We start from the raw sequence: 18,790 nt of genomic DNA, 5'->3' as shown, positions 1-18,790 counted from the left end.
AACAAAGCCCACTTCTCCAAAAAGGCCTCCTACTGGATAACCTCCTTCCTAGAAGGTATAGTCATGAAGCTTTTTTTCTGACCAGACAAATGCAGCCCCTGCCACCATCCACTGTAGAGTTCTCCAGGGCTCTCGCACAACACCAAACCTTTAAAATCTTTTTACTAAGTCCCGTTTCAACAACTGGACTCCCTCGGCATAGGTTACACCAACTATGCCAACGATACCCAAGTACTCCTCCCACTCACTGGCTCATACGACCTAGACTCTGCAGCCATTCTCCAAATATACTCCACCATTCAAGCATGGATGGCGGACAACTGGCTATGCCTCAATGGAGACAAAACGGAGATCATCATAGGCCCCAAAGAAATACTGTCCAAACTCAACTATAAATACAGCAACTTCACCATTGACAACACCTCAAAACTACTCCATTCAACTAACACCCCCCACTCACTCCGGCTGGAACTCTGCTTGTCTTTTTGTTATGCCCGTAACTAAGGATGCCCACAAACACACTCATGTCTATGGAATGTCTTATGTCAAAACCTGTAACTAAGTATGTTTACAATATCACAATGCCATGTAACCAAGTAGGACTTACTCTGCAACCTGTCATGACTACATGTAACAGTTCCACGATGCCTCAGGGCTGCTGTGCGCTAAATAAATGTTAACTAGACCTAGTTTTTTATGATCATAAAAAAAGATGACTAAAGGAGGGATATCCCATTGATACAGCAAACCCTTCATTTTACATGGAAAGGCAGCAAGTTTATTTATTTATTTATTTTTACATTTGTAAAGCGCCACACAGCCCAGAGGCATCAGGGCGCTGTTGCAAGATAATGACTTAGTTTCAGTGCAAGGAGGGGTAGATAGAGGAGGTTACATCAAGATCGTATCTACCCCTAGCCTGGGATTAATTACATCGGTTATACAGTTGACAGGGCCCAAGAGGGGTTTATACAAACAGCATCGTTTTTATTGCTTTCCTGAAACACAGGTGGGATTTGATACCTCTAGTCTCGGCGGGTAATAAGTTCTAGTTGGTGGCGGCGAGGACTGGGAAGCTAGTGTCACCTGCTCTGGTTCTAAGGCTTTTTGGAATTGCTAGGCGGTTGGTGTGGCTAGATCTAGTTGGTCTGTTGGAGGTGGGATCAGAGAATCTCTGTGCAAGGTAGCGTGGTGCTGTGTCCTGTCGGCATTTGTGGGTGAGTGCCAGTGATTTGAAAAGGATTCGTTCCTTAACTGGAAGCCAGTGGACGGATCTTTTGGTGGCTGAAATGTGGTCTCTTTTTGAGATTCCTGTTGCTGCTCTGAGGGCATTGTTCTGCACCGTTTGAAGTTTTTTAATGTTTTTGGCTGAAGTGCCTAGTAGGAGTGCATTGCAGTAGTCTAGGCGGGATCCTATGATAGCTCTTGCGATGGTGAGGGAGTTTTCCTGCGAAAGGAAGGGCCTTGCTGCGGTGATAAGTTTTGAGTGGTAGGCTGCTGCTGAAGAGATTGCGTTGACCTGTCTGTCCATGGTGAGGTTGGAGTCCAGGTAGACTCCAAGGGTTTTGACTGTTTTGGAGACCGAGATGCAGCAGTTGTCGATGATGAAGGACTCATATTGGAGCCCCATTTTATTGATTGTGGCAGGTGATCCGATGATGAGTAACTCTGTTTTTTCGCTGTTGAGGCAGAGCCAATTCTCAGCCATCCAGGTTTGGATGGTGGTGTAGATGGAGATGAGGGTTTTTTGGTCGTCTTCATAGTCTCCGGTGAGAGGGATGAGGACTTGTGTGTCGTCCGCATAGTTTGTGTATCTGATGCCCATTGCATCGAGGTATTTAAATAGTGCCCTTGTGAAAAGGTTGTACAGAGTAGGAGATATGCAGGATCCCTGCGGGACACCGCATTTAATAAGATGTGACTGGGCGCAGGCTGTGTCCGAGAAGACTTTCATTTCTCTGCCCTTAAGGAAGGATGCTATCCAGTCGGTGGCTTCTGGTGAGAAGTTGCCCGCTGTAGAGAGGTGGTGGCAGAGGGTGTCATGATTAACCAGGTCAAATGCCACCGAAAGGTCTAGTAGAAGTAGGAGAGCTGGTTTGCCTACGTCTCTTAGATCATCGATTTGGTTCTTGAGGTCCAGTAGTGCTGTTTCTGTGCCATGGTTTGGCCGGAAGCCAGATTGCCGGAGACCAAGTAGGTGATGTGTTTCTAGGTAGTTTTGAACTTGGATGTATGCAGCTTTATCCAGGATTTTGAGAAGGAATGGAACTGTTGTGATGGGCCTGTAGTTCCCTGGTAGCTTGGGGTCTAGTGTAGGTTTTTTCAGTAATGGGCGGACCCAAGCTTCTTTGAGGCAGGATGGCACTTGGTTGGATCTGAATGAGGCATTGATGAAGGCTGTGAAGAACGTTAATAGTGAAGGTGCGCTATCCTTGATGAGCTGGGCTGGACATGAGTCGCCTTTACAGTTGGAGGGTTTGATGGCGTTGAGTATGGTTCGGACTTCCTCTTCTGTCATCTCCTGGAACGAGAAGGCTGGGATTCCGGAAGGGGCGGTGTTCTGGTGTAGGTTGGATAGTTGTTGCGATAAGGCTTTTTGGTGAGTGATGATTTTATCTTGCAGAGTATTCAGTTTGTTGAGCATGGCTTCTTGGATGTCATTGCACCATTCTTTGTCTTTATTCAAGGGGTTGGGGGGGGAGTTGGGGACTCCAATTCTCTGAAGATAGCAAAGATTTCTCTGGATCCGGATTTAGCGTTGGCGATCCTGGCATTGAAGGAGTTGGCTTTGGCAGCAATGATGGTGGATTTGTATTGTTTGGCGCCGTCTTTAAAGGCTTGTTTAGTGATGTCAGTGGGGTTCGTTTGCCAGGCTTTGAGAGCTAGTCGTTTTTGTGAGTGTAGTTTCAGGAGGGAGCAATGGTATCTATGGCCTTGGTGATAATGGCGTTGTAGGTTTCTGTGAGAGTGTCTGGGTTGTTGGTGAAAGGGTGTTTGAGTTCGGGAACCAGGAGGTCTTTCCTTGGTTAGTTGCTTGGTGCTCCTCGTGAGGGCGGGCAGCAGAGCTTGGTGAGCGGTGGGTGGAGTTCTAGAATAGTTGATATTGAAGTGGATGATGGAGTGGTCCGACCAGGGAATGGGGTCAATGATGGGCGTCGATATCTGACAGTTGTGTTGGGTGATCCAATCCAGTATGCGGCCTTTGTGTGTGTTGGTTTTAACACTTCTTGTTTGAATCCAAGTGTTGTGAGGGCGTTGTTGAAGGAAGTGGCATTCCTGTCTGAGGGGTCATTAAGCCCGAGGTTCATGTCACCCAGGAGGATGGACATGGTGGTTTTCTTGAGGTTGTTGCTGATGGTGTGTAAGAGCGCTTCTTGGAATTCTCCCGCTGGTCCTGGTGGGCGGTATGTGAGGTGGGCGGTGATGGTGCAGCTAGGTGAGGGGTTGATTTTGACGAGCATGTAGTCACAACTGTGTGAGGGGTCTCCTTGTATCTTTCTGATAGGGATGGATTGTTTGGCTATCAATGCAACCCCCCCTCCTTTTTGTGTATTGCGGTCTTGCCTGAAAATTGTATAACCATCGGGTAGGGCAAAGGCTAGAGCAGGGCCTGCGGCTTCATGGAGCCATGTTTCGCAGATTAATAGTACATCAAGGTTGGAGTTGCATATGAGGTCGTGGATATCTAGGGCGTGTGCCGGGAGGGAGCGCGTATTGATGAGGGCGTATTTGAGTATTGATGGTTTGCTTAGGGGCGATTCGCTGGCAGTGGTGGGGGCGCACATACCAAGTGGTTCACCAATATCGTCAGTGGCAGCATCAGAGACAGTGCTGGGCGCACCTAAAGCACACATAACAAGTGGAATCACAGTAGCAACAGTGGCAGCAGCAGAGGCCGTGCTGGGCGCACCTAAATCACACATAGCAGGTGGAATCACAGTAGCAACAGTGGCAGCAGCAGAGGCAGTGCTGGGCGCACCTAAATCACACATAGCAAGTGGAATCACAGTAGCAACAGTGGCAGCAGCAGAGGCAGTGCTGGGCGCACCTAAATCACACATAGCAAGTGGAATCGCAGTAGCAACAGTGGCAGCAGCAGAGGCAGTGCTGGGCGCACCTAAATCACACATCACAGTAGCAACAGTGGCAGCAGCAGAGGCAGTGCTGGGCGCACCTAAATCACACATAGCAAGTGGAGTCACAGTAGCAACAGTGGCAGCAGCAGAGGCAGTGCTAGGCGCACCTAAATCACACATCACAGTAGCAACAGTGGCAGCAGCAGAGGCAGTGCTGGGCGCACCTAAATCACACATCACAGTAGCAACAGTGGCAGCAGCAGAGGCAGTGCTGGGCGCACCTAAATCACACATAGCAAGTGGAATCACAGTAGCAACAATGGCAGCAGCAGAGGCAGTGCTGGGCGCACCTAAATCACACATAGCAAGTGGAATCACAGTAGCAACAGTGGCGGAAGCAGAGGCAGTGCTGGGCGCACCTAAATCACACATCACAGTAGCAACAGTGGCAGCAGCAGAGGCAGTGCTGGGCGCACCTAAATCACACATAGCAGGTGGAATCACAGTAGCATCAGTGGCCATGGCTGTAGCATACATAACAAGTGTGTTGGTGTATGCATCACGCCTCGAGTTACATTCAGTGGAGGCAGTACATGAGGCGTGCTTTGCGTTCATATCGCAAATGGCACCGGTGGATACAGCAGCGGTGGTCTTGATGGCAGCAGGTACAGTTTTGGCCCGGATGGGGGTAGTGGGTTTCGTGATGGGGGTTGCTTCTGAAAACCGGCGACCTGCAGGGGGGCATGGTTGATGCCTGTATTGCATTGCGTGCACAGCGGAGAGGACAGGCTGGCAGTACCGGGGCGGTGACCAGAGGGTGATTGGGACATGCAGTGCGGCTGAAGGGAGAGATATCCTCGTGCAGAGGCGGTCGTTTCTGCAGAGATAGGAAAGGGGGACCATGCAGGCGGGCGGGGCTGCTGTGCGGGCTCGTAGGCGTGATAGCCTGCTTATTAGCGGTGCGGGGGACCAATTAAAGGGGGGGGGTCTTACCTTTGGCCGGTATCCGCACCTTCGAGCAGCAGAGAGCAGACGAGAACTCTGGATGTGGACTTTTCCTTGGGCCTTCGCCCTGTGGCTTCGCCTGTCGGTCGCCTCCACCTACTTTTAAAGCAGTAGGGGAGGGGCTGGTAGGCTCCACGGGCCTATTGGATGCTCGGGCCACGGCGGTGATGATGCGGCGGCCATCTCTGTTGTTGATGGTGGTTGCTATGGCAGCGTAGGCGGCCATTTTGGAGGGGCCGAGCTCCTTGTGGTTTGCAGCAGATGCCGTGGGTGCTGATGCACGGCTGTAGGGGCGGATGCACTTCGGTGCGATTTCGGATGCTGGTGGGGGGGATCCTCGGGGCAGCAGCTGATCCTTCTCTCGCAGCAGAGCAGACGAGAGCTCTGGATGTGGCCTTTTCCCTGGGCCTTCGCCCTGTGGCTTCGCCTGTCGGTCGCCTCCACCTACTTTTAAAGCAGTAGGGGAGGGGCTAGTAGGCTCCACGGGCCTATTGGATGCTCGGGCCGCGGCGGTGATGATGCGGCGGCCATCTCTGTTGTTGATGGTGGTTGCTATGGCAGCGTAGGCGGCCATTTTGGAGGGGCCGAGCTCCTCGTGGTTTGCAGCAGATGCCGTGGGTGCTGATGCACGGCTGTAGGGGCGGATGCACTTCGGTGCGATTTCGGATGCTGGTGGGGGGGATCCTCGGGGCAGCAGCTGATCCTTCTCTCGCAGCAGAGCAGACGAGAGCTCTGGATGTGGCCTTTTCCCTGGGCCTTCGTCCTGAGGCTTCAAGTTCTTCTCTAGTTTACCCAACTAGGCATAACAGAGTAAAAAAACCCAGGTATTTTCTCTTTTCTGCATTAAAATGAGATATTACTTCTCATACATTGAATAACATGGTATAACATTGTAGAAAAAAAATGCTACAAATTTCCACTTGGCCCTACTAACCAAAGAGGAAAGGCCAAGCACACACCTTATTTCAGCCAAAGGAATGAAATTTGGTATCCATAGGACCCTCCTCCAAATGAGACCTTGATACTGACCAAGAAAATAGATGAGACATACGTTTAAAACTTCAATTCCATATAATAATTTTGGCACAATTTTACCTTCATAAAACCTGAAAAGCAGAATAAGAGAACATGTCCCATTATTTGTGTGGATTTCACAGAGTTGATTTGTTAAAGCAACAGCTCTAGAATGCAGCCAATCCTTAACGTGAGACTTATGAGGGTTGCCAACCATGGGGAAGTCCAGATAAACATAGTTGCCAACCCTCACCAGTTTGTCGGGCAATTCCACCAAACGAAGTTAGTCAAGGATCTCCTGGTTATACATTGCCTAACTTTTGTTTTCCCCCCCGAGTTAATCATGAGAAAATGTTCGCTAGCAAAAATAGAGAAAACATGAATCATGCGGTGCAGATCAGGTTACAATAGAACAAGAAATCATCAGCATATGTAAGCCAAACAAATTTAAAAATCTCATTTTGGTGAGGCACAAACTGCAGGGCCTATAAACTCCTCAAAATCAGACACAAAGATTAAAAAGGCAGGGAGCCAAAATGCATCCCTGCCCTCACTCCAGTGTGTGTAAACACTTTGTGGGACAGAGACCCCTTATGGGGCGTCCGGACCTGTACATTAGAGTGTTTGTGTAAACTAATGATTAACCGCATCAGACCCACTGGAATCCCCCTATGTGCAAGTTTAGTTCATAAGTGTTTCCTATTAACACTATCGAAGCCAAGGAGAAATTGATTGTTACCACAAACTTCTTCCTAACAATCCATCCCCTAGCAAAATAATATATGCTTAAAACTGAATATGTTCTGTTCCTTTGGCAAAATGTTCATCTGCACAGGCAAAGCCGCATACTACCAACCACTATGAAAGAGACCTTACCAATTGCAGCCGAGCGGTCCTCCAGTCCACCCAGCAATGCCTCACCCTGCTTCCAGATCCCTATACCACATAAATGACAAATTCAATGCCCTCCAACAATTCTTCATCTAAAAAAAGGAATTAAAAAAAATAATAGCCACCACATTGAGAGCAAACTGGACACCATCACCAGCCTTCCGTCCAATCAGGCAACACGCCAAATGTCACCTTCAAGATCCCAACAATATACCTTGCAATGTCTCTTCAGCCCTCAAACCACTGCATACCAAAAACATGTTTTTTTTAAAAAGACCCTCCAAGCACCCATCAAGAACTTTTACATTAACATAAAAGAACTTGTTCTACTCACTCTCCTCCTTATCATATTCAATGTGCAATTCACCCATGTCATCCTCCCTGATGTATAGAAATCAGGGCAGATACTACTACTAAAGAAACTAAGTCTGAACCCTGATGATCTCACAAAGTGTGAGCTGATCACACATGTTTCATTCTTTTGTTCAGTAATCGAGAAAGCAACACCAAACCAGCTATTACCCCCTACACAATACCCAGTCCAGCTTCAGGCTGTACTGAAGGACAAAGAACAAATATTTCAGTTTTAGGACACACCCTCACATCGCAGACAATGGTGAACCTTGCCTTCTGGCCCTGCTTAGACAGTCCACAACACCACTGAGCATCATGGCCTAACTGGCTTTCACTCAACATGCAGATGCATCACTGTTCTACACTGGTTTGCTTCCTGCCTCTCCAACCAACATCAAAATGTCCATATGGGTATCTCTTGTCAACAGCAACCAATAACCGTTGGAGTCCTTCAATGACACCTCCTCAGCGCTGTGATCCTCAACCTACAAGGGAGTCCCTGGGAAGACGCATTTCCAAACATAGAATCAAGTTCATCTGTATACAGATCTGCTATGTATCTGAAAGAATAGAATCTGCAGAGCGGTCTGCTTTCATCCAAGCCTGGATACCCCAAGTTGGAAGGAATCAAGGCCAAATTCGTCCTCATCACAAGCAACTTAAAACTAGACAGACAAGACTCATCAACGGAATTACACTAATTCAAACTTCTGCTCGCCATAAATGCCAAATCCCTCTGGTTTAGCATCTACAAATCTCTCCTTGAAAACTCAAATCAGCAGGAAATCTTAAACTGCCTGATATCATAGTCCATCCTCTGCAAAATAGTCTTAATTGCAGGAAATCATTACACGCAGCTTGAGACAGGACATCACTTTTCCGCTGTTTTCCAATGTATGTGTAGCTTGAATTTTGGTGTTTGTTGTGTGGTAATCTAACTTCCATTATCCAGCAAGTTTTGCGTCGTCTCTAGAGCGTTGCTGGTGCGAGTCAAACTCTGAGTCTAATTCCCTCTCTTTTTAATCCTATCACTCTCTCTGTGACAAGGCTCTTCTTGCAGCTAAGTGTAATTATTACTCTTACCTTCTGCAGGCCCAATCTGCTCAACTCTGGCGTCTTTTTCAATCAATTCCTTGTCTCCTAACACCGCATACCGCTGATTATTCCCTCCAATCTATTCTTACTGCTTCTGACTTTGCAATGTATTTTTTTTACTGAAGTCGCTTTTCTTCATGCTGCCATTGTTCCGTCAACCTTTTCTCCTACTTCCCCACCTCCTTAATCTCTTTCTTTTCTCCCATTAATAACCTGGAGACCTCTTCTCTTCTGACTCGTTTCCATCCAACTGGTTCACCATGCGACCCTATTTCATCTTCTCTAATACCTGAAGCTTATCCTTCTCTTGTCTATCTCACCACTCTTCTTAACACCTCTTTTCACATCAATTTGCCCTTCTTGCTTTAAGAATGTTTCTATTCTCCCTATTCTTAAGAGCCACTTCTTGACCCTTCTCTTCCTTCTAACTTCCATCCAATTTCTCTTCTTCCCTTTCTCTCGAAATTACTCAATAGGCTAGTCGATACTCAGGTTTTAGTCGATACTCAGGTTTCTACCTTTGTTAATGATAACTATTCTTCCCTCTCTTCAGTCTGGCTTCCGTCTGTCACTCAACTGAGACTGGTCTCTGTTTGTGATTCTTTGCTCTATGCTCGTTACACCGATCATTCCTCTCTTCTCATACTTTTACTCTGTCCGCGTCTTTCGACATGGTTGATCAGACTCTGCTTTTGACTTCTTTGGCTACTTTTGGGTTTGCTGACTGTTCTTGCTTTGCTTCGTTCCTATCTTTCTAACCACACATTCTGTCTCTTGGGTTGGTTCCTCCTCTCAAACTTTTCCCCTTCATTGCATCCCCCAAGGCTCTGTTCTTGGCCCCTTTCTGTTCGCCCATTGCACTTCTCCTCTTGCTGCAATTATCTCATCCTTTGGGATTTACCACCACTTGTATGCCAATGACAAGCAACTTTTTCTCTCTCTCTCTCCTCATTTACTCTGGCCATCCACAGTAACTTATCTTCCTGCTTTCTTGCTATCAAATCTTGGATGTCAGACCACTTTCTTGTTCTAAACTTACCGAAAACTGAAGTTCTCTTCTTCCCTGCCACGACTATTCCTCCCCTTCTCCTCCTTCCTCTGTCTCTTTGAGCTCTGCTCGTAAACTCAGTCTTTACCTTGACACAGATTCTTTTCCCCTTCACATTTCTACTTTCTCCCGATCCTGTCGCTTCCATCTCTTTAACATTCGTAAAGCCCGCTTTTTTCTGACTTTTGGGTGCTACCAAACTCCAGATTTCATCTCTTATTTTCTCTTGCATTTTTTATTGTTCTCTTTGGTCCTCCTCTCTCGTTTGGACCCCTTTAAGTCCATTTTCAATGCTTCTATTCTCATTCTCTCCCCCTGTGATTTCCTTTTGCAATCTCTGCCCTCCCTTGGTTGGCTGTCTTTCTCATCCCGGCTCAAATTTGATTTTCTTTGTATTGTGTTTAAGTCCCTCTATGGTCTTGCTTCAAACTATTAGTCATCTCTGTTCTTCTACGCCCCCACTCCTTCCCTTCATTCCCAAAACCAGTTCTTACTATCTGTCCCTCGCCCTCCATGTGCCCAAAAGCGATACCGTTCATTTTCTCTTAATGCTCCTTATCACTGGAACTCGATCCCTTTCCCTCTCCGCTCTACTACTTCTCCCCCTTCTTTCTGAAGTCTAAGGAACCATCTTCTTCAACCATAATGCTTTCCCTGAAAATGTTTGTAACTATCAATCTTCATTTTAGTGTACTTTCACTTTTTTATGTATAGCGCTTTGAAGTAAAGTGCTCAATACATGCCAAATAAATACAAAATGTTCTTTGATTTCATTTCATTGATCACAGGATTGTTGACTTTACACTACTGTTCAGTTTCTCTCCGGTGGGACTTGAGGGCCATCTGTGCCCTTCCTTTTAGAATTAAATCAACCGTGTAGAGTAGTATTGGCGCTTTAATGCTACCTACTCTCAGGATATCTCCCTCAATAGCAGGCATCAGGAAATGCCATATGCCATTTGGGCACGTACCAATAAAACCAGAATAACTAAGCATCCCGGTTTCACTTCCACATTGGTCTCAAATGGTTGCCTTCTTTGTCCTTGTAGCCTAACGCTTACACATGTTTGAGTGCCAGAATACAGGTACACTACTCAGAGAGGGTTACGTCTTTGGCTATTTTTGGTAGTCTAATCTAGGTTGTAACTCATGGTATGACATGGCGTGACAAGGCACTTCGTGATCTCACAGTTTGACATTCCCAGAAAGCTTTTCAATCACAGTAAACTCAGTGTGACATTCCCAGCATGCTTCACATTCACAGCAGGTTTTCGCTGAGCCCTACATTCCAAGCAAGCTCCCAGTTTGGCACTCCCAGTAATCATGACACGCCAAGTAACTCATAGTTTGCCATTGCTATTAAGATGTACATTCAAAGTAAGTTCCCAGTAGTCTTGAAATTCTCAGTAACACCCATTCTTTCAGTAAGATACAGGTTTGACAATGATTGTAAACCCCAGTTTGACATTCTCATTAAGATCCCGTTTGGCATTCCCCATAATCTTGACAATCCTCTTTAGCCTCCAGCTCGACCCTGCATGTAAGCCTGCCATTCCCAGTAAGCTCCCAGTTTTATAGTGGCAGTAAACATGGACATTCCCACTAATATCCCCATTTGACATTCTCAGTACAATCCTACTTTGACATTAACAGTAAGCTCGACATAACAAGTACGCCCCCAAGTACAACATTCCCAGTAAACTACTAGATTTTAATTCTTTGTAAGCTTGACATTCCCATAAAGCTACTGGTTTGGCATGCAAGGAAACACTAGTTAGACAGTCCCAATACACTTGACAAGTAAGCTCTCAGTTTGACATTCGCAGTCAGCTTTACATTCTCATGAACTTCTGCATTTTACATTCCCATTATACTGAACCTTCACTGTATGTTCCCAGGAAGGTTGACATCTACACTAAGTTCAGTTTCACAATATCATCACCTCCCAGTTTGCATTCTCAGCAATCTTGAAATGTACAGTAATCTCCCATTCTGACATTCCCAATTAGAATGACATTCCCAATATTCTCCCATTTTCACATTCATAGTAAACTCCCAGTTGGAACTTCGCAGTAAGTTTGACATTCACAGTAAGCACCTAGTTATACATTCTAAGAGAACTCTAACAATCCCAAAAAGCTACCAGTAAACGTGTCCCTCTGTGTTTTAGATTCCCAAAAATCTCCCATTTTGACAATATCAGTAAACCTCTAGATTGTTATTCCTAGAAACCTTGACATTTCAAGTAGACTTTCAGTTTAACAGGAAGGTGGACATTGCCAAATAACTCATACATTACCAATAAGACTTACATTCCTTGTATTTTCATAGATTGCACTCAAAGTAATCTACGACATACACATTCCCAGTAAGAGCTAAGTTCAAAATTCTCAATAAGCTCAGTTTGACATTCCACGCAAGCTGGGCTTTCCTAGTAAGCCATGTTCCCAGTAACCTTGACACTCCTAGCAATATCCCAGTTTTATATTTCCTGTAAACTCTTGGTGTGACATTCTCAGTAAACTCACAGATTGTCATTCCAAGTAACCCTGCCAATACATTCCTAGTTTGGCCTGGTAGACTCACAGTTAAACAGTCCCAGCAATTTCCCAGTGTGACATTCACAGTAAGCTCCCAATATGCCATTCATAATAAGCTTGACATTCACAGTAACTTCACACGTTGGCAAATTTGGAAAATTCCAAGTTTACACAATTACGGTACACTGCAATGAAAAAGCTGTAAAAGAGACAACATATATCATTACGGCACATAGGACATAACTAGAGAGTAATGTGATGAACTTTATGTCCAATCGCTTCAAGACAATTCTTTCCAAATACTTATGAAAAATGGGAACCTGCCATTGCATAAGGTGACTACAGTTTTGTTATTGGTGCCTAAAAATGAGAGTTCAATATTTGTATGATCATGCATGCCTAAAAGTCCTTCTAAATGCAGGTATTAAGCCAGACTCAGTTCATGGTCTGTAATGATGAAGTCAACTATATTTTTGATATCATGAGTTAATCCACCTCGTGGGAATAACATTGAAACAGAATAATCAATTGTTGGTGCAGTTAAAACTTACAGAGCAGCCTTGTGCACATTCCACTTCCCATCCAGCTGGATAAAGGCATCAGTGATGGAGAGTTTCAGACCTACATTAGGAACAGGCGAAATCTGGGAATTCGGCAGCTGGAAGCTACGGATGACTAGGCTGTAAAGAAAAAAAAATGGCTGTCAACATTTCTTCCTAACCATCATTTTCAGAGATTTCTCCTGCTTTGCCTGTGGCATGTGACCCAGGGTGCCCTACCCATATACATGAAAGCATTCAGGCACATACACATATGCACACATCCATCACCAATAAGTCTAGGCAAATGTATTTAAGTTATTTCTGAATCACCTGTATTTTGCACACTTTTGTTCTGAACAAATATTCTCAGACTTCCTTTGGGACTCAGTTTGTGGAATCATGTGGGTTTAACCTGATGCTACATAAGATACAGGCAGGAGTGGATTCATGATCAGTATCGTACGCAGAGGCAGGAGATTACAGCCGACTTGGCTAATGCAAATATATAAAGAAGGACTTCTATTTTGAGTTGCATTAGGTTCGTTGTGGAAGCGGGAGAGTCAATGCAAAGAGGATTATTTGCAGGTGAGGCAGAACAGTGAAGTAAGATAGAGGTGAGGAAAATGTAGAAAACTGAAATCTCAGTTTGTTGGAGGTCACTGCAGATTACCATTTAGTTGTTGTAACTATGTGCAATTCTTTTGAAACTACTTGGGAGGAGAGACTTCCAATGACACGCCCCGTTTTATTACACACATGACATTTGTTGTCAGTGACTACCAGGGAGAATCTGGAGGCAGGAAAGTGCATTCAGTGGTTGCTGTGGGATGTATTGACCCACTCCGCTATGCTATGCTGTATCACCCTGCCAGTTACGGTGAAAGCAGCAACAATGGCGGCAAAACCCTTGTGCGCGCCAAAACCATACAAAAACCTACAAAAACCATGTGCTTCAGCACACAAAAAGAGGGATGCACAACCTGCCACCCATGGTGCATGTGCGGTGGAATAGAGCACACCCTGCAGAAATGTGCCAGTTGGCTCCATGACCAGCAAACAGAGTGCAGAGAGAGAAGCAGCACTTTGTAAGTGAAACCCCAAAAATGTGCCTACACATGACATCTGCTTTGTTGCTAAAAACTCCAAAAAATGCCCATAACACAACACTTTGCAACATTCAAAATCTTGCTTGGCGCTAAAATTCATGTATCTAATGAAGTATTGTGAACATACAAAGTCCTAACATGAAGAGCAAAAAATTCTTCAGACAAACTGGATTTTCTGAAAACTGAGCCTATGCCAAAATTTGGGTGCAGTACCCTGGGCCACCTGAATGACAGCTGTCAGATGAGTTACTGATGAAACTGCAAAAGTGCGCTAAAACTAAAAGTCTGCTGGATTAGCAAACATAAAAAGGATTTTTGCCAAAAAGGAATACATATTTTATTTGTGTTTTTGATCCCACAGATTTTAGGGCTAAGAAAGTAATGTATTTATGTTTGATGCAACAAATGTGGTTTTGGCTGGATTTAAAAAGTTAATTAGCCTGGCTGAGCTGTAAGAACTGGGAAAGCAGGTTTCTCCCAGAAAGAGGGCCTTCCTCTCAGCAGAAACTCACTGCAAGGTGTTAATTGCGGGTTAGAAACAGACTTTTGTCTATGGAAAGAGAAGGAACAATGACAGAGCTTCCGCCCAGGAAACTGGATGTTTGAAGGTCGTCGTAAATGGCTTCTGGAAGCAACAAACAAGGAGGGGGATGCCCCTGGACTGCAGGGAGACAAAAACGGGGGACCATCTGTTGCTAAACATGAACAAAGAACAATTGAAAAGACTCCAAACTTGTCATCCAAAAGGGTGAAAAATATAAAAAGGACAGTTGTTAATTTAATTATTGGCTGCACGTGTGAAGAGGCAGTAGATCTGTGTGACATGTTCTGGACAGGAATGGCAATACATGTGGTTTTATACGAAAGGTATTAATGTTACAATTGTGAAAATTTACACGCGCATCCCTATGTTAAAAACACACATTTTTGGAATTTTGCATAGAATTTGGAAATTGTGTTCATAGCGAAAAGGACATCATTCTGTACAAAGTTGAGACAAGATCCCACCACTGCAGGGTTTTGAGGAATAGCTGCTACATAAAATATGGCATCTTTGTGTGTGATTTGTATAAAGGTGACCAATGTAGAAATGTACATTTAGTATCAAATCTGATTTTAAGACCAGTGGCCAAAGGAAGGTTTCTAAAGATTGTAAAGCAAACCATAAAATCTGACATCATCCGGCCTGGATCCAATCACTCAAATTGCAAGGCTGAGATGAAGTTTGGTCCAATCCCAGCTCACAGGGGCAAGCTTAGCTAAGCCGGCCCATGCACACACTTTGTGATGTCATTTTATAGCATAAATAGAGACAGCTGACAACACATAGGGACTCACAGATCCACTCACTTTTCTGATTCCGGCGAAGCACTCTGATCCAGCATTTTGCATCCAGCTTTAATATTCTTCCAGATCCAGAGGCCAAATCTCTTGCCAGCAATAGGGAACCATTGATTTCTGGCAAGGCCCAAATCCTCACATTTATTCTCTCCACCAAGTAAAGCGCTGGGTGGTGTGAGAAGGCCCTTTGAAGCAGTATCCTGGTTCTCTGGCTTGGCACCACTAGGCTTGCCTGAGGAACTCGCTTTCCAGTGGATTAAAATACCCACAGACTAGGAGGGCAGATCCTGTGCAAATCCAGCGACCGGCCTAGCTGATCCAGTACGGTGCCTGATGTGCTGTCTTTCACAGACCAGACCCCATCCAATGACCAGAGCTGACTGTCCAATTTAAAAACTTATCCTGTGAGTATTAATAGGAAGAACTGTGACCCATAGTATATTTACTTTGCCTTATCCCTATCTCAAACCCATCTTATCTTTCATTCATAACCAGTTAGAACCATCTTTGTGCTGACTCTTTTCTCATCTGAAGAAGTCGAGTTTCCTCAGTAGGCGGATTACACTGATCACGTAACTGTAAGATTCCTCATTGGTATTCGCTTTTTCATAGTCCTCCTCTAGTGTAAGCAAACCCATTTGTCATTTTCAAAAGTGCATTTCTGTTTTCCATTCTCGCGCCTATTTTACAAAAATGACCTTTACTAAAACCTCTATAACTCCCTCGGTTTTTCAGATAGAAACGAAATTTCAACTCCTACTTGTACCCAACATCCATTTCAAAACAGTACGATTCTCCCGTTATAGCCAAAAATGCACAAGGAGAGGTTTGCTGCGTTTTTAAAATCTGAAAGATTTTTACACCTGTGAAATAGCTTAAACTGCTTCCGACTTGGATTTTAAGATTTCAAATGTTTTCTTTGAACTAAATCATTGCTTGTGATTGTGTGCAACTGTTCAAAGCGGCTCCAATAGGAATTGACAACAATTTAAGGATTGACCACATTTGGTGTTTTTGCCCAGTCAATTCTAAAGATAATTTTAAAGACATCCTGACAGCTGAAAAGTCAATTCCGTTTTTCGCTTGTGTTTGAAGGGGGAAGTGGGACTGATATTCTGTTTGATTTGCGCTATTACTGAATACCTGCTCTCTCCTCCCATCTCTTTACATTGCCTATTGGGGGTTGAGGGGTGTTGCAGGAGGAACATCTAACAATAGTGCTATCTGATCTGAACCAACACAAAAGTATTAGTTTCTGTGCTGCATTTGTTTTGCTCATTACTCATTCCTAGTGTATTAAAGACATTATTCTGTGTTCTGTCACCCCATTGGTGATTGTTATTTATCTATTAAAACATATTGTGATTAAATTTTAAATACATAAATAAATATTTACCTTTGCAAACGAGCCTGATTCCTGGTTCAGTGTGACCGCGAGGGTTCCAGGAGAAGGGTGTGATATGAGTGGTATATCGTTCAGAACATTGAACATATAGACAAAAATAAATAAGGGTTTCAGTTGTGCACTATATGCTTTGACTTGGGTGTGTGCCGGATTGAAATCACTTACATTGCAACACACACCATCTTGCTGTGAAGGAGGAGAGAGCTTTGGTAGCTTCCAGCATGACTCAGGAGAACCGTATAATCTCGCAAGAACCTATGAGTCACCAGATCCTAATGATGGGCTTTGGGATCATTCAAAGTTTGGGGAGATGGATATTTGCCTAAAATGTATCCCCAAACAAACAAACAGCATCAACGCCACTGACAGGATTACTATTCTCTACATCCTACCCAGTAATTACACCACACAGGATATTCGGAAATGAGGACAAAATATGAAAATACATTTATTTTAATTCTTACAAATATTTTACTAAGGATCTGACCCAAACAAACCAGAATAAAGCATCTTATCCAAACTTATACAGCACAGCGTAAGCCCAAAGGCATCATGGCGGTGAAGCTACAGAGGTAAGGCCAGTTAGGCACCAGAGGACTAGAAAAGGTTTTCAAAGCCTGACGGAAAGGCAGCTGGTCCTCAATGGTACGCAAAGAAATAGGAAGAAGGTTCCAGGCCTTAGCTGCCAACACCGAAAATGAACGACCAAACACCCTTTCGAGTCTACTCCTAGGGAGCTGAATGGTCTTCAAAGCTTGTGAGCGAAGAGGCCTGGTGAGTTTATAGACAGAACTTTACTTGAAGGAATTCTGCTCTCATTTTATAAAAATCTTTGTGAACCAAACACAAGGATTGAATTTGATGCACTGCTCAACAAGGAGCCAGTAAAGTTGACGCAGAAACTGAGTCATGTGAGCACCAAACTGATGATTAAGAACAACTCTAGCTGCTATATTCTGCAATAGCTGAAAACGCTGCAGCAGAATAGCAAGATATAAGGCATTACAGTAATCAATATTACTGCTAACCAGTGAGGGTACCACTAGAGCATGACATTCTGGGGGGATGCAGGGGAGTACTTTCCCAAGGGTCCACAGTTTGAAGTGCGCTTTTTGGCAAACAAGAGAGACCTGGTCGTCCATAGATAGGGAAGCCGAGATTTTGTCACCCAGGTCCTTCAGTGAAGAAACCGGAAGGGGAAAGGGACCAAGACTCCTAGGCCAAAACTCAGGGTTCAGAACAACAAGGGCAATGCAGTGCCCACCACCAACACCTGTTTTCTCCCCGTTCAGTCTAAGCCAATTCAAGGCCATCCAATCACCAACTGCCCTTAAGCAATGCATCACCCACCTCACCATCCCCGATTTAGTTAAATCCAGCCACACAATCATTTGCGCATCATCGGCATAGGAATAACACAAGAAGCCATAGGCATGCATTATGCCCAAGAGAGGTTGAATGTACAGATTAAATAGAGTAGGGGACAATCAAGAGCCCTGGGGAACTCCACACGGCAAAGGAATCTAATGAGAAAACGAAAAGGGAAGAGACACAGATAGAGAACGCCCTGCCAAGAAGGAAGAAACCAATCAAGAACTTGACCGGAAAGACCAGCCGAGGAAACCAGACAATCAGGGTAGGGTGGTCAATGGTATCAAATGCTGCTGACAGATCAAGCAACATCATGGCCCCTACCCTGATCAACCAAACGAGTCAGGTCATCCACAACAGAGACCAAAACTGACTCTGTACCTCGGCCGGGTTGAAAAACTGATTGAAACGGGTCAAAGAAGCCAGATGACTCCAAGAAGGTACTGAGAAGAGGGGCAACCAAGGACTCAAGAAATTTCATGAGACAGGGGAGCAGAGAGGTGGAACGAACATTGAACAGAACTGCAGAGTGCAAGCCTGGATTTTTCAGCAATGGGATGACCAGAGCATGCTTGAGATTGTCAGGGATAATCCCAGAGAGAAAGGAGTCATTAAAGGCCTTAGAGAGACACAGGACAATATAGTCAGAAATGTTCTTCAAAAGTGACAGCGGAAAAGGATCGCTGGGTGAAGCGGATTTCAAACCATTAAAGGCTGCCAGAACCTCCATGTCAGAAAACACTGTGAAAGAGGACCATGAGACAGCCGGAGTATCTGCAAGGTTAGGTGAGCTGGGAAGGAGCCCATACCGCACATCCTGAGCGTGGGACAAGTGGATAGCTTTTCGAATGGGGACTATCTTCTCATCAAAGAAAGAAGACGGAGTCTCACATTTCCTGAGAAGGCAGGATAGCGGACTGGGGCTTAGCCTGCACAGTTAGAGACTGAACAACCACAAATATGGCTTTAGGCTGATTGATGGCCTGTACAATCTTGGTACTA

The 18,790-nt window shown here is 44.8% G+C and overlaps 1 protein-coding gene across 2 annotated transcripts in view; it reads right to left on the bottom strand.

The window, feature by feature from the left end:
• Window positions 1–18,790, bottom strand: part of LOC138581218 (bactericidal permeability-increasing protein-like) — a 624,704-nt gene that overhangs the window by 552,162 nt on the left and 53,752 nt on the right. For both annotated transcript variants that reach the window (XM_069652399.1, XM_069652398.1), the window contains exon 3: window positions 12,575–12,703. In XM_069652399.1, coding sequence (XP_069508500.1) covers window positions 12,575–12,703 — 129 coding nt within the window. The remainder of the gene's footprint in view (window positions 1–12,574; window positions 12,704–18,790) is intronic.

Source organism: Ambystoma mexicanum, chromosome 3p, assembly GCF_040938575.1.
Source record: "Ambystoma mexicanum isolate Mex_15411 chromosome 3p, UKY_AmexF1_1, whole genome shotgun sequence".
In the NCBI taxonomy this organism is placed as follows: domain Eukaryota; kingdom Metazoa; phylum Chordata; class Amphibia; order Caudata; family Ambystomatidae; genus Ambystoma; species Ambystoma mexicanum.
Note: the sequence above shows the minus strand (reverse complement) of the source record. Positions and strands in the feature narration are given on the sequence as shown.